This window comes from Desmodus rotundus, chromosome 10 (genome assembly GCF_022682495.2).
Source record: "Desmodus rotundus isolate HL8 chromosome 10, HLdesRot8A.1, whole genome shotgun sequence".
Taxonomy (NCBI): Eukaryota; Metazoa; Chordata; class Mammalia; order Chiroptera; family Phyllostomidae; genus Desmodus; species Desmodus rotundus.
In genome coordinates, this window is record NC_071396.1 from 28,843,388 (window position 1) to 28,857,516 (window position 14,129).

At 50.6% G+C, this 14,129-nt stretch overlaps 1 protein-coding gene across 7 annotated transcripts in view; it reads left to right on the top strand.

Annotated features, from left to right (window-relative positions):
* The window catches only part of TTC23 (tetratricopeptide repeat domain 23), a 53,818-nt gene that overhangs the window by 27,549 nt on the left and 12,140 nt on the right, over positions 1-14,129 (top strand). For all 7 annotated transcript variants that reach the window (XM_045196522.2, XM_045196518.2, XM_045196521.2 and 4 more), the window contains exons 7-9: positions 2,951-3,056; positions 9,291-9,418; positions 11,694-11,843. In XM_045196522.2, the coding sequence (XP_045052457.2) occupies positions 2,951-3,056; positions 9,291-9,418; positions 11,694-11,843 (384 nt within the window). The remainder of the gene's footprint in view (positions 1-2,950; positions 3,057-9,290; positions 9,419-11,693; positions 11,844-14,129) is intronic.

A 14,129-nucleotide genomic window follows, 5' to 3' on the forward strand; every position in this document is an offset into this window, starting at 1 on the left:
CGAACCGGAAGTATGGAAAATGGCAAAGGTGACTGGGGGCGGGCGTGGGGGAATTCGAGCCCTGGGGAGATGAGTGCTGTCAGGCCCCACAGCAACCCCACCTGGGCTCCCGCCTGACGCCTGGGGAGGTCCACACGGCCCCTGTGATTCTGTGACCTCTGACACCTCGTCCTCCAATGCTCTTAGGTGTATGGAACGGGGAGGGGTATTGCTATTCTCTCAGCAAGCAAAGAGCCGTTCCAGACTTGCGAACTGTGGTCTTGATGGAAAGACTGAGAATCTAATCACCGGCTTCGTGAACTTCTCAGCACTCAGTCCCTGGGGAGCCTCCTGCCCAGTGCTCAGCTGCGGTTCTCAACCTCTGTCACCCCGAGTCCTCATGTCCCCAGGCTGGGGGGTGGGGGTGCTTCCCGGCCCTCTCCACCTACTTCCGTGAGAGCAGCCCCACTCTCCCCTGCTTTGTCTGTTAGAGAGACATGGAAGATTCTGATTAAGATCCAGGGCGGGTACTTCTGCTTCAAAACAGGAGCTCGAACATCGGTGCCGCCAGGTGTTGGCGTCCTTTTGTAAGTTGCTGGCCACTCAGTGGTGTGTTTTGGAAACAGAACCACATTAAGGTACATACATAGGGTCCAATTGTCATGTGAATCGACCACAGTCCATTCATTCTATTCATTCCCCTGCTGATGGGTATTCAGGTGGATCCCCACTTTGCACCATCTCCAATAATGCTTCAGTGGCCTTGAGGGCGTTTTTGACACTGACCGTGATGGACGGTGCACTGTAGGCTGGACCAGACAGGAAGGGCTGGCAGGAGGGCGCGGACAGGGAGAGTGAGTGTGTGGGAGGAGGTACAGGACTGGAAGCCGCACTGCACAGTCAAAGGGGGTAGAAACAAAACACAGGGGTAGGCAAAAGTAGGGTTACAGCGGTGAGCACACGGACTACAGCGCGTATTCTTGTGTGATCAGTTACCAATTGCCGTATTTATTTGTGCTGCAGCTGTAAGCCTCCTTTTGCCCACGCCTGTCCGAAGTCATTGTGAATTTGAGTTTTGATCTCAAATCCTGTGTGTTGAAAGTCTTGGTGACAGCATGAGCGACATCTTTTCTGGGATCACAGGATACGCTCTTCAGTCGTGGGCTGTAGAGACAGTTGCCCCAGGGCAAAACCACAGAACAAGCATGATTCAGTTCGCATTTGGGTGGGGCAGGCTCTCCCCCGCTCTCTCCCTGTCTTTTCTCTGCCCCACACACGGAGCACTTGACCCTTTGGCTCTGTCCCTGGGACTTCCGTCATCTTTACTTGCATGCCTTCGCCTTTCCGGAGGGCCCCGTGTTTGAAAAGCATTTCAAGTCAGAGCTTCCGGCCAAACCGAGGATAATGACTACTCTGGGGGCTGCCAGAATCCCTCCTTCAATTTATTTATACTCCACAGAACAAGCGCACTTATTGTTAGCACTTACGAATATGAACCCCTGATGGTTCTAGGACCAGCCCCCTTGGTCGGGAGTGGCCCCTATCCTGGGGAGTCCGGAGCTACTAACTCAGTTGGCTTTAACATGTGACAAATACGGCAACCGCCTACAGTCTACCCTGATGACTGTCTCAGAAATGCACTCAACTGGCCATCCAAGGAGCCAGTCTCTATGGCTCCCGTCTCACTGCCTGGCGTGCACTAGAAGGTTGCAGTGGCGTGCCTTTGGTCTCCTAGGCGAGCTCCCGTGGACTCGTCACAGCTCCTAGAGGTGGAAGACATCGGAGGGCGCCACCGAGTGAGCCGGCACCATGAGTGAGCCTGCCACCGTGGGCCAGGGTGGGATGAGCAGCAGCCTTCCTGACGCAGTGGAAGAAGCCAGTCACCCATTCACTCAGCAACCTCAACTTTCTCCCCTATGAAACCAGGACAAGGAAAATTGCCAAGAAAAATTAAAATGGATAAACGAATGAAAAAGAATTAAAGCATGCGGCTAAATGTTTGTTGTTGGTAGTATGTTCGGTCGAACCCAATCTAGTGTTTTCTTTAAACTCACAGTGTTTGGGTCTCTGTTTCGCCAGCTGATTGCCAGCTCCCCACCCTCTCCCGCTGGTCTGTTGTCTGACTTCGTCTTTTCTGCTTCCTGCCGCGCTGCCCACATTTCTGGCCTGCGCCTTTCCTGTAGTGGGCGGCCTGTGTGGACCTGTTCACCAACGGATGTGAACGTGTTACTAGTACGCGTTTTTAAAACTCCCCGTGTTGACAGGCAGATGAAGAGTGACGTTAACTTTTTCATTTGTTTCTGTATTTTATATCTTTTTATTTGAAGTGATGTATTTTATTTGGAAGGATTATCATGATTATTTTACGATCACAGGTTCATAGGGTTGTGTTTTTCTTTAAAGAATTTCAAAACAGGCTCTATTTTCAAGGAACCGGGCTGTGCTCTCTGCTGGGCAGCTCTCTCTCATGGGCCGGTTTGCAGGTTTGCAGAGAAAGCAGGCAAGGGGGCTGGGGGGACAAGGCTGGTGGGGGAGGGATCCAGCTTTTTGTAGGGGAGGTCCCCGGGAGGGGTTGGTCCCCCTTGCCCCCTTGCCCCAGTGAGTGGGCAGGGGCTTGGGCTTGCCCCGTTCCTCTGCACAGCGCTGGCACTTTCTAACCCATCACCTTCCTCCAGAATCCCTCCCTCCTCCTCTGGTCCCCCACAGGAGCATACACTTCTGAACGGTTCACTTAGCGATGGGGCCGTGGCCATGGCCCTGAACCCCCTGGACTCAGCGCCCAGTGCCTCCTCTCTCCCACCGCATGATGTTTTTAAAGCCCATCTCTCCCACGAGGGGACCGTGCTTCCACCTAAATCTCATTGTCCAGCGTGCTAGAAAGCTCCTTGGCTTTCTTCTTACTGCTGCAAGAACAGCGAGTCCCCTGTTGCTGCTGCCACGCAGGTAAACAGGTGTGCTGCTTCTTCCCCAGGCGCATCTCATCGTCCTGAGTGGGCAGCCGTCTGAAGAGGAGGCCGCCGTGTCCGCGCACTGGGTCGCCCGCGCTGCCCTCGCTTCTGGGAGGCCGGCACACCACGGTGAGAGTGGGGGCTGGGTGAGCCGGTGGGTGGAGCGGTGACAGGCCCCTCAGGGAGACCTTGTGGCTTTATCCAGCCATCTGCAGCAGCGACCCGCAGGTCTCTCTCCCTGCTCAGCCTTCCTCTGATTTTCATTTTCAAATGCAGTGAATCTCTATCCAAACCCAGCTTTTACCAGCCCCAGAGGACCCGTGCTGGACCCACAGGGAATCTCTGCTATCGCTGTCGCAGGGGTCTGTTTTTAAAGAGCGCCGTGGAGCTGCCCTGGCAGCAGACCTGGCCTGCCGGGATCCGTGTCCAGTCTCACACAGCGCTGAGCTGTCGATGAGGGTGGACTGGCGTGGCTGCGGGACTCGGGACTCAGAAAGGAAGCTGCGCGTTGTGACTCAGAGGGTTTTTCTGAGCCGCACATGAAGGGCAGTGTGGCGAGCATGGGGAGTTCTCTCGTCCCCTATGCTGGGACCAGAGCATACAACACGCCTCCGTTGACGGAGGACACCCGTTCCAGTGACTTGATTTTTCAGCCAGAAGATTCAGGAACAGAGTATAACTCATAAAGAGGACCTGGGGGTATATGCCAAGATGTCAGATAAAAATAATTGTAGGATGGTAAAACAAGGGCCAGTGAGCCAGCAAGCCTAACATCAATTCCAGGACGGCTTGGGGTTGGGCTCAGGGAGCAGGAGCTGAGCTAAAATGAGGAGGAGGCTGGCAAGGACCGCAGCAGGGAGGCCTCCGTGAGCCGCCTACTCTGCGCAGGTCTCTGGGCCAGGCCGGGGCTCTGGTCCGGGGCAGGGCTGGCGCAGGGATTCCGGGGTTTACCTGTCTGTCAGGTCCACCTTGTCAAGCCCTCCTTCCGGTCTCCTGGAGCTTGGAGCAGCTTTCAGGGCTGGAGAAGCCTGTCTGTGCACAGAGAGAGGAGCTTTTCTGCTTCTCACTCCTTAGGACACGCCTTGCATAACAATCAATTTCAGAACCTCCAAGGAGTCAACATTTTGAGCAGCTTAATGGTGCCTAAAATTCCTTTAATGGGGGGAAAAGCCTTCTATTCCACGACTGCTACAAGACACTTAAAATGCAAATGCACGTTTGATGGAAACCCCTGGAATAGCAGGAACCACAAATCTAAATGTCTATAGGAACCGGCTAAGAGATGTGAGTGAAGTGGGTAGTTATTAGAAGCAATAGGCCTGGCTGGTGTGGTTCAGTGGATTGAGTGCCAGCCTGCAAACCAAAGGGTTGCCGGTTCAATTCCCAGTCTAAGGCACAGGCCTGGGTTGCAGGCCAGGTCCCCAGTGGGGGGTCGCACCAGAGGCAACCACACATTGATGTTTCTCTCCTTTTCTTTCCCTCTCCCTTCCCCTCTCTAAAAAAATATAGTAAATAAAATCTTTAAAAAAAAATTAGGACCAAAAAAGAAGCAATAGCAGCATCATGTATACTTACACATGGCAGGCATCTGTTGGCTGTATAGTAAGGGATACAATAGGGAGTGGTGAGGGCTGTGGCAAACTGGAGAAACCTGTACCCTGTCCAAAGCGAGCAGCTGTTACTCAATTTCTCCAGCCCACTGCTGTCGTGTAGATGGCAGGCTCATTAGGTCAGCAGATATTCTGCTTTTTCAAGAGAAGGCGGAAATCTGGATTTTTATGTGAAATCGGTTCACAATTGGTGGTAACTAACTCAGATACATTCTGGGCTGTGAGTGAGACAGAACAAGTGTGAGGGCTGGGCCCGTACCCGCAGAGCCTGATGTGATGAGGGGTGGTCAGGTCCTACAGGCTCCACCGTGTGCCAAGGAAACTCCTGTGTGTGGAATCTCAGCCCCGCCCTCCTGAGCCTACACCTGTCTGTGCCGAGTACAGTTTATTATTTTTTTAAAAGAATCATTAATGAGAAAAAAATTTCTCATTGGGGGAGTGTCCATAGCCTGTCTGCTTCATGCCCATGGAAGGTATTGCCCTGTGATTTAAAAAAAAATTCACTGCTAAGAAGCCTGCCTGTTTCAGGCTCCTCACTGAAGCTGCTCCTTTTGCTCCTAGCTCCCCCCTGCATTCCTCTCTCACAGACAAAACTGCCCTAGAAGTCACGGAGGAGGCCAATTGCATAAGGACTCCTGATTCGGGCTCCTGGAATGTCACTAACCTGGGCCAGGCCAGCCCCCCGGAGCAGCCATAGACAAACTTGGTATCCACAGCTCGCCCAGCCCTGCTCAGTGTTCAGGGCACTGGCTGTGGGTTTATGACTCTTCTTGTAAAGGATGTTATTAAAATGGAATGGGTTGGAGCCAAGTACATTTCAGTGTAAACCTTGGAGAGGCAGAGTCTGCTGCACCCAGGCAGCCTTGTTTGGAAGCGGCCCCATCCTCCGCCTGGGCCCCTGTGGCCCAGGGAGCTCCTCAGCGTCCAGAGACATTGAAACGGAACGGGCTGTGCCCCCTCCGAGCCTCGGGGATGGGGTGGGACCCCTGGCTGTATGGACCAAACTCAGGGAGTGTGGGGTGCATTCTTGAGATGTAATTCCCTGTGCACAAATACGTTCATCTCCCCGGCTGGCCCCCACTGGTCCCAGCCCCTCCCCTCATTTTTCACTGGAGACACAAGCTCTGTATCTTCATTGAGCTCCTCTTTTTCACCCTACACAGCCCTCCCTTTTCTTAACTCTCCCTCCTGGGCCCTGCCTTGTCAGCTTGCCCCACGCTGGGCCCTGCCCAGCCCACTCCCTGCTCACTGGGTGGCTGATGCTCCTCAGGTCCTGTCGCCAGGGGTCCAGGCTGCAGGGAAGCCCCAGAGGACAGGAAGGTGCGACTGCAGGGGTGGGTAGCTCTTGGGGCCAGCAAAGAAGGGGGAGTGTGGCCTCTTCTTCACCCCAAGTCTGTGCTGTTGGTCTCTCTCCCCAGATGGACAACCTAGGGCAGAGCGGAAACCCTGTTGGGCTTTGCTTGCATCTTGGTGTCAGAATCAAGTCTGTGGGTTCGGTCCTCTCCCGGGAGGGCCAAAGGCATGCTCGCTCCGAAACCCCTTTGTGAGGCTCCAGTGTTTCAGTTTGGCGTGGGCTCGCGAGCTGTGTTCAGAACTGCTCGGAAAATCCTGCTGGTTACACCCCTGACTCGGCTTCAAAGAGGGTTTTAGGGCAGTTTGTGTAAAACACATGCTTCCCCGAGGTGAGGAACCGGGACAAAGGCCTGAGGCTGCTGGACACCTGGCCACTTGCTGGGTGGCCCCGAGGGGTGGTGGGGTCTGGCCTGGTCCTGATCAGCTTCCTGGTGGTGAGCGTGGTTGAGGCTGGAAGAGACAGCCCCAGACTTCCTGAGACCACATGGCTGTCTCTCCTGGAAGCCATGCCCAGGCCCTCTGAAAGAGACCCCCTCTGAAGAGGGCCCCCAGTGTGGACCCCAGAAGGCCCACAGCCAGAGGAGAGCCTGTCCTGGCCTTTGTCCTCAGGCCGCCCCCATGCCCCACCCCAGCCCTGCGGGTGCCCTCAGGCCAGCCCCCAGCAGGCTGCAAATGGCCTCAGTCCCTTAGTTGGCTGGGTGAATGCCAAGCGAGGCTTTAAGACTTTCCATTTTCAAATTCCCTGTGGTCCTTCATGCTTTTGCATTTAGTGCAGAGTACACACTATTTCCCAAGACTGTCACAAAAGATAATTGTCACCCCGCACACACAGGCCTCCCTCTTAATGAAAGTGGCCCTCGATGTTCCAGCGCTGGCCTGGGACAGATGGCCTCCAGCCAACAAGCCCAGCGTTACTGGGGTTTATTTTAATTAAAAGCCTCCTGACCCCCAGAGGGCCAAGCCAACCCTGTATTCCCCTTGCTCTGTGAACAAAGCCTTGCTTTCTCTGCCTGCCTATGAGCATGCAGACAGAACAGAGTCTCGGGGCCCTGAGGGGACCTTTGGCACCCTGCCCACTGAGCCACACTTCCTCCCTCATTTCTAACCTTTCTATTGCAGTGAAAATGGGAGACTCCTGGCCTTGCCCCGTGCCCCAGGGCTCAGATGGATAAGCTCAGTCATGCTCCTCTGCTTTAGAAAATGACCTCACCTGGCCTGGGCATCAGGTTGCAGAGGATTCTAGAAGAGGTTTTTAAAGATAGGGATGGCCTTGTGTACCAGCACAGGGTGCAGGCTGGGAGGTGGCACCCCACCCACCCTGCTGGGACCTTCTGTCCCTCTGGAAGTCCTGTTGTCCCATGTCCCAGATGGATGCCCCCCCACCCCCAGGAGAACAAACTCTGCTTATCAGGGTGTCACTCCTTAGCTGGGCCGGTTTTCTCTCCCCTCCTAGGCCAGTCCTGTGGCTCAGAGTTCAGGAAGTTAACCTGGGGAACTGGAGGGGTGAGAAGTTGTTCAGGGTCTCGCAGTCAGGGTGAAGGTAACATCGGTTTCTCACTGGCAGACAGGGGAGCTGCCCACAGTGGGCACCCTAGACTTCCCTCTGCTCCTGGGTTCCAGTTCTGAGAGACGAGGGTCCAGGTGTGTGCTCGAGCTGCGGGTGGTGACAGATGTTGGAGAGCTACAACCCCCTCCCCCTGCCCCACCTCCCTCTGACCAGACACCTTTCCGGAACAGAAATGGGAAAACCCTGGACCTTTGGAAATGCTGAGGAGTCCAGTGTGGAGGAGGGGAAGCAGGCTGACCCCAAAGGGCAGATTCCCAGGCCAGGCCCATCTCTACCTTGCACCACAATGCTTAGCTTCCTCTCACCTCAGTAGTCACGCTGCCTTCAGTTTAATAAATTCCTTCCTCCCTCCCCTCCCTTCCTTCCTCCCTCACTGCCGCTCTTCCAGAGATCCATGTGTGCTGACAAGCACCCCCTCTGGGAAATATGAATTGGTCTCCCTGAGCCAGAGGCTATAAGCCATTTACACGCTAGTCTGAATTAGGCAAAAAAATAAAGCTTCCTTTCTCCCAGCATCTCCGTGAGATCGGCTCCACTAAGGGAAAAAAGCAAGCAGCAATCACGTTTAGGGGACTCGCTTCAACGGGGGTGCTTTTGGGGGGCAGTTGGTCAGCATATTTCCACTCGGGGAAGGAACACCATAAGAGGTGGGAGAAATTGACAAGGGGTAGAAAGGTGTCAAGTGTGGCCGTGTCCACCTGAGTCTGAGAGATCTGGTTCTTACTCAGGAAGGGGAGGGAATGCCCCCCTTTGAGCACAGCACCACTGCTTCTGCCAAAACCCAGGGTCTGAAAGTCAGTCCCCACCCATTCCGCCCCAACTCCTTCCTACACCCTTCACGTCTGCTGGTATTTATAGAAGAGGCTCATCTGGGGCAGGAACGAGGCTGAGACTTGGGAAGATCCTTGCCTGTAAAGAAGGGCTTGGCTCCCTTCTTTGGTTCATTTCCAATCAGACAGAAAAAGAAAATATCAAGAGTACTCCACTCCTGAATATCCTCGTTAATTTTGAGACATGGAATGCTGATGTCTGTGACACTTTGAGAGTCAACAAAATAAATGCCACATCATGCTCACATCAGCTGTCATCAGATTAATCAAAGCAGCCAAAGTTAATGCTTAGTTTGAGCAGTAAATCTGTGACGTTGTCTTCCGTGAGTCAGCTGTGAATAAAAGGGATGCAGTACTTTTCTTTTTTTTTTTTTAAGATTTTATTTATTTATTTTTAGGGAGGGGAAGGGAGACAGGAAGACAGGGAGGGAAACATCAGTGTGTGGTTGCCTCTCTCGCGTACCCTACTGGGGACCTGGCCTGCAACCCGGGCATGTGCCCTGACTGGGAATTGAACCGGTGACCCTTTGGGTCTCAGGCTGGAGCTGAATCCACTGAGCCACACCACCCAAGGTGGGATGTAATACTTTCCATGCAGTAGAATTTTCTCTTGCCAAGAGAAAATTTGGAGTGATACTCTGTAAACCCATCTGCTGGTCTGGCTGTGGACAGACCACCATTCAAAGAGAGGGGGTTCTTTAATCAGCCTGGAAACTTACCAATACCTTCAGGCTGGGGGATAGTTTGCTTTCCTGTATCACTGGGAAAGCTGGGATGTGTGAAAAACCAAGGAAAATAAATGGCCATATCCTTTTGAGACCTAAATCTTTTCTGATGAAACAGGCAGCTGAATGGGCGAAAGACAGTTTCCTGAACTGGGTTCCCTCATCCAAATGCTTGTTATTTTCAAATAGTTCCACGCTGCTCAAAGCACATTTATTCTGTTTCCGTTTCAAATCGGCCAGCAGTTTTTGCAGTTGTTGCTATGATGTGTTTTCTGCAGATGTGGCGGAGCAGTACTTCCAAAAGAGCCTGGACAAGCTTAAGGATGCTGAGGGGGCAGGGAAAGCCAAGTTTCTTTCCATTCAAGATGAATATTGCCATTTTCTCCAAGTCAGTGGGCAAGAAGAGGTGAGTGAGTTTGGACTGCAGTTGACTATTTTTACATGGGCGGCCCAGTTGTTATGCAAAGGGCCACTCAACTCCTTCATTCTGCAAGCATCCAGCAGGTGTCTACTGTGTGCAAGGCACATGACCAGCCAGGTGGCCACTGTCTGGCAGCTTCCAGACCCTTGCTCAGATGCCCCGCCCACCCGCAAAGGAATCCAAAGGCCCTGCTTACTGCAGCCAGAGCCTCGGGCTGAGATGCCGCTGGGTCAGAGTGTGTTGCTCATAGAGCAGGACAGAGGCTGGAGTGTGGCCCTGCCCACTCCCCTGCCCACCACCCTGTGCCCACCGAACGTAGCAACCTTGCTCGTTCTCACCCTCTGCACCACACCCTACTCTTCTTTAATCCTCTCTCCATTGACCCACCCACTGTGGGTTCCAGCTGCAGTCGGCCAAGGAGGGCTGGGCCTGAGGACAGTCCCAGGGATGAGCAAGGGCCATCCCAGAGGCAGTTACAGCCTGCACCTGGGCTCGAACCCTGCGCCGACAGGGAGGTGATCTTGCGGGAGGAAAATGCTTTGTAAGGTAAAATTTAAGCGAGGGTCCCTTTTGGGTTTATCTTCTAGTTTTGCCTCTCGCCTGCTCCAGAACCTTCTCTGAGCTCCTCAGCCTCATGCAGAGGCTCTCCACCACCAGGCCAGCCTGTGACTCCACCTCATCTCTCTTGGCTCCCCTTCCTACTTTCTCTGCTGCAGCCAGATCCATCACTGACCTTGAACCTGCCACCGGCTTCTCCCATCACCGGCCCTTGTTTCTCACACCCTCTTCTGTACTCCCCTCTCTGTTCACCTTTCCCAACTCTCCGAGGCTGACTCAGTCAGTCCTCAAAGCCCCTGTGGCATCTCTCCTACTGCCACCTCGACTTGCCACTCAAGTTCATGTGCATCTCTCTCTAGTTCCCCCAATCAGGCTCACAATGGCGCGGAAAGCTTCACTTAGGAAATACAGTCAAGCTATGTCCTATCAGTGGCTCCTCCAAGCCCGGCAGTCACTTCCCAGCACTGCACCACGCTAAGTCCTTACTCACAGATGTCCCCAGGTGTGACAGGCTTTAGCATCAGGCAGGTCCCCCATGCACTGAGGTGGGTCAGATGTTCCTGATTGACACAGTGTCTCTGTCCCTTCTGGGGGGCTCTCTTTCTACCTGTGAAACTTTTCTGCCCCATCAGCACCTTCGCTGTGGTCCCACAAACCCCTAAGTCATATTATTGCCAACCCAGGAGTGAGGCTGTGCTAGCTCCTTCTGTCCAGACATGCTGCTGGAGGCATTCAAGCCCAAGGGGTAGGGGAGCCCCCTTCCCCGGCCCCTGCTCGAGTTAGCTCTGAAACTCAGCGTCTCTGTCCCACAGCTGCTGCCATACCTTGCGGCAGATCCTGGAAGAGTTTCAGGAGGAATGTGGGATATTTATAGAGAGGGTTTTCCCTCTGCATGTCTCAGTGTCTGACCGAAGACATTGCTGTCAGAAGATAATGGTTTCTGATCAACTCTTGGTTTTTATTCCCTGTCGGTATAAATAAATCAGATAACCCAAACAACATGTCAACTATATTTAATGTTTTAGCGTGTTGGAATGTTTGCTTTTGGTTTCATAAATGATGGCTCATGAGAAATAGAGAGCCCTGCAATAGGTTCGGGATGTTCCGTCAATGGGTAAGTGACAGGAAATGGTAGTTCTTACTGATGTGAGAATGTCACGGTGCCCAGAGGGAGGACACCCTGCCACCTGAAAGGACGAAAGTCCCTGGCCGATTCAGATCCTGTCTCTGCCACCGATGAGCTGTCCGACTCGGGGCAAGTTTCTTGGCAGCGTTGTGCCTCCGTTTCCTCCTCTGTCAAACGAGGGTTATAACAGTCCTGCCTGAAGGAGGCCATGAGAATTAAGTGAGGTCACACATGTCAGCTCTTTAGCACAGCTCTTCACACCCAGAGGACACATCCATGCCCCTTTTTTTCTTACTACTCAGCTCAAATGGGTTCTTGTCATCTCTGGAGTGGCTTTTTCTCCGCGTGTCTTTATGAATTCTCTCCTCATGCCTCACACCTCCCCCCACTCCATGGAGGTCACTTCTGTCTCCTATTTAACCAGGGGAAAGTAGGCTCTGCTCCTGAGACAGTCAACCCAAACCCACTGTCCTCAAAAGGGAAAATACCCGTGAGCCACATCACTTTCTTCAGAGACCTTGACCTTCATCAGTCTTGGAACTTCTGTAACCAGAGAGCTTTCTGTTCCCGTCACAGAGAGCAACCTCGATCCTGAGAGAATCCCTGGAGGCCAAAGTGGGGGTGTTCGGTGATCTCAGTCCCGAGGTAGCAGAGACGTACCGGCTCCTGGGTGGGGCCGACCTGGCGCAGGGGAACCTCAGCGGGGCCCACAAGAAACTGAGCAAGGTAAGCCTGGCGCGACACTACAGCAGAGGAAGAGCCTCTCTCCTTCCCTCGGGTTGCTTTCCTCCCTCCACTGTGCGCTTTTTAACTGGAACTTTATAAGCCCTGGCCGGAGGGCTCAGTGGGTTGGAGCGTTGTCCTGTACACCAAAAGGTCATGGGTATGATTCCTGGTCAGAGCACATACCTAGGTTATGGGTTCAATCCCCTGCTGGGGTGCATATGGGAGGCAGCCAACCGATGTTTCTCTCTCTCGTTGATTTTTCTCTGTCTCCCTTTCTCTCTAAAATTAATGAATGTATCCTTGGGTGAGGATTAAAAAAATAAATAAAATCAATGGTCCTTAATAAGTGGCCTATTTACATAAGATGACTTAGCTTTTGTAGTTGATTTAAACTAACACTTTTTCGGTAAAAGTATTAGTAATCCTCTAATACACATAATTTTTTATTGAATTATCAATTATTTTTTACCATTCAAATATATTTTTAATTTTTATGTAGTGTAATTTATCAATCTTTTTTACTGTGCTCTCTCTGTATACCCAGTTTATAGAGGAAGTCTTCTGTGGGTCCTTCTAGCACTTACATATTTATTTCTGTTTTGATTTGGAGTTCATTTGTGTGGATGGTGTGAGGTATGGATCTAACGCTATCTTTCTTTTTTCAATGGCTGCCCAGTTGTCCAGCACGTTCTTACTAAAGAGCCCAGTGATTTGAGATAACGCCTTCATCACATACTACATTTCTATGTGTCCTTGAGTCTATTTCTGCATTTCTGTCCTGCTCCACTGATCTCTGTTTTTTCAAATGCCAGTTCCTCATTGTCTTCATTGTAGAGATTTCATGGCATGATTTAATGTCTGGTGGTCGGACTAGACACGGCTCTTGGGTTTTCTCCCCCTAGAATATCAGCTTTTCTAGGTATTCTAGAGTGTTTATCTTCCACACGGATTTTAGTGTCCACTCATCTAACTGCACAAAAAGTTTGGTGGTATTTTTAGGAGGCCTGTGTTATTTATCAATGAACTTCAGGAGAACTGACATCTTTATCACATGGTGAGTCATTTTACTCAAGAACAGGGATTTCTTTTTACTTGTTGGGGGTCTACTTTTGTATCATTTAGGCACATTTTAAAGTGTACATTTTATAGGGTTTTGCACATTTGTTATTAGGTTGATTTCTAAACATTTCATCTTCTTTAATACTATTGTACATGGAGTTTTATCCATGATTATAACTTTCATCTGGTTATTTTATTGTGTGTGAAGACTTTGGTTTCTCTATATTAATTTTATATTATGCTAACTTACTTATTTCTTTTCTTGGCTGAACTGATTTGAGAATTGATTCTCTCAGGTTTACCAGCTATTCTATTACATCATCTGCAAATAGTTTTACTTTTTGTTTTTCAATTCTTATGGCTCTGATGGATTTCTCTTGCCTAATTGCATTGGTCCATGCCTCCAGTACAATAATAAATAGTAGTGGAGATAGTAAGCATCCTTGTCTTGTTCCTGATCTCAGCAGAAATGTCTCATCTCTATTGATTCCTCATTTAGTAGATGCTGGCTTCAGGACTAAAGTTTACATATTTTATGATGTTAAGGAAGTAGCCATCTTCTATTTTCATAAGTAGTTTTTTTAATTAGAAATGTGTTGGATTTTTAAAAATGTTTTTCAAGCATTGGTGGAGATAATCAGATGATTCTTCTTAGATCACTTAATATAGTGCATTTTACTGTAGTCTGAAACCAACCTTGCATCCCTGGAATAGATGCTCTTGGTCTTATTGAATTATTTTCTTAGTATGAGCTTGATTATGTTCGTGAATATTTATTTTAAGATCTTTGAACCAATATTTATATTTCTTTCAGTATCAATATTTGCTTCATGAAGATAATTTGGAAGTTTCCCTCTATTTTCTATGTGCTGAAGGAATTTGTGCAGCATTAGAACTATCTAGTCCTTACAGGTTTGTACTTCCTGTGAACTCTTTAGGGCTAGTACTTCCTCTATGGGGAACTTGATTGACAATTTTCTCTATTCAACAAAAAAATTGGTTTGTTGATGCTTTTTATCTCTAATGGGGTCATTTTGGTGACCTGTATTGTTCCGGGTAACTATTCCATTTACATTTTCAGATTGATTGGCATAGAGATTTGCAAAGTATTCCCATGAACTTTTAAAACTTTCCCTTTATAATATCTTAGTTTATATTTGGATTTCTCTCACTGTTTGCTGGATGGGGGCACAGGGGTTCAGGGAAGGTATTTAATGCACAGCCCTG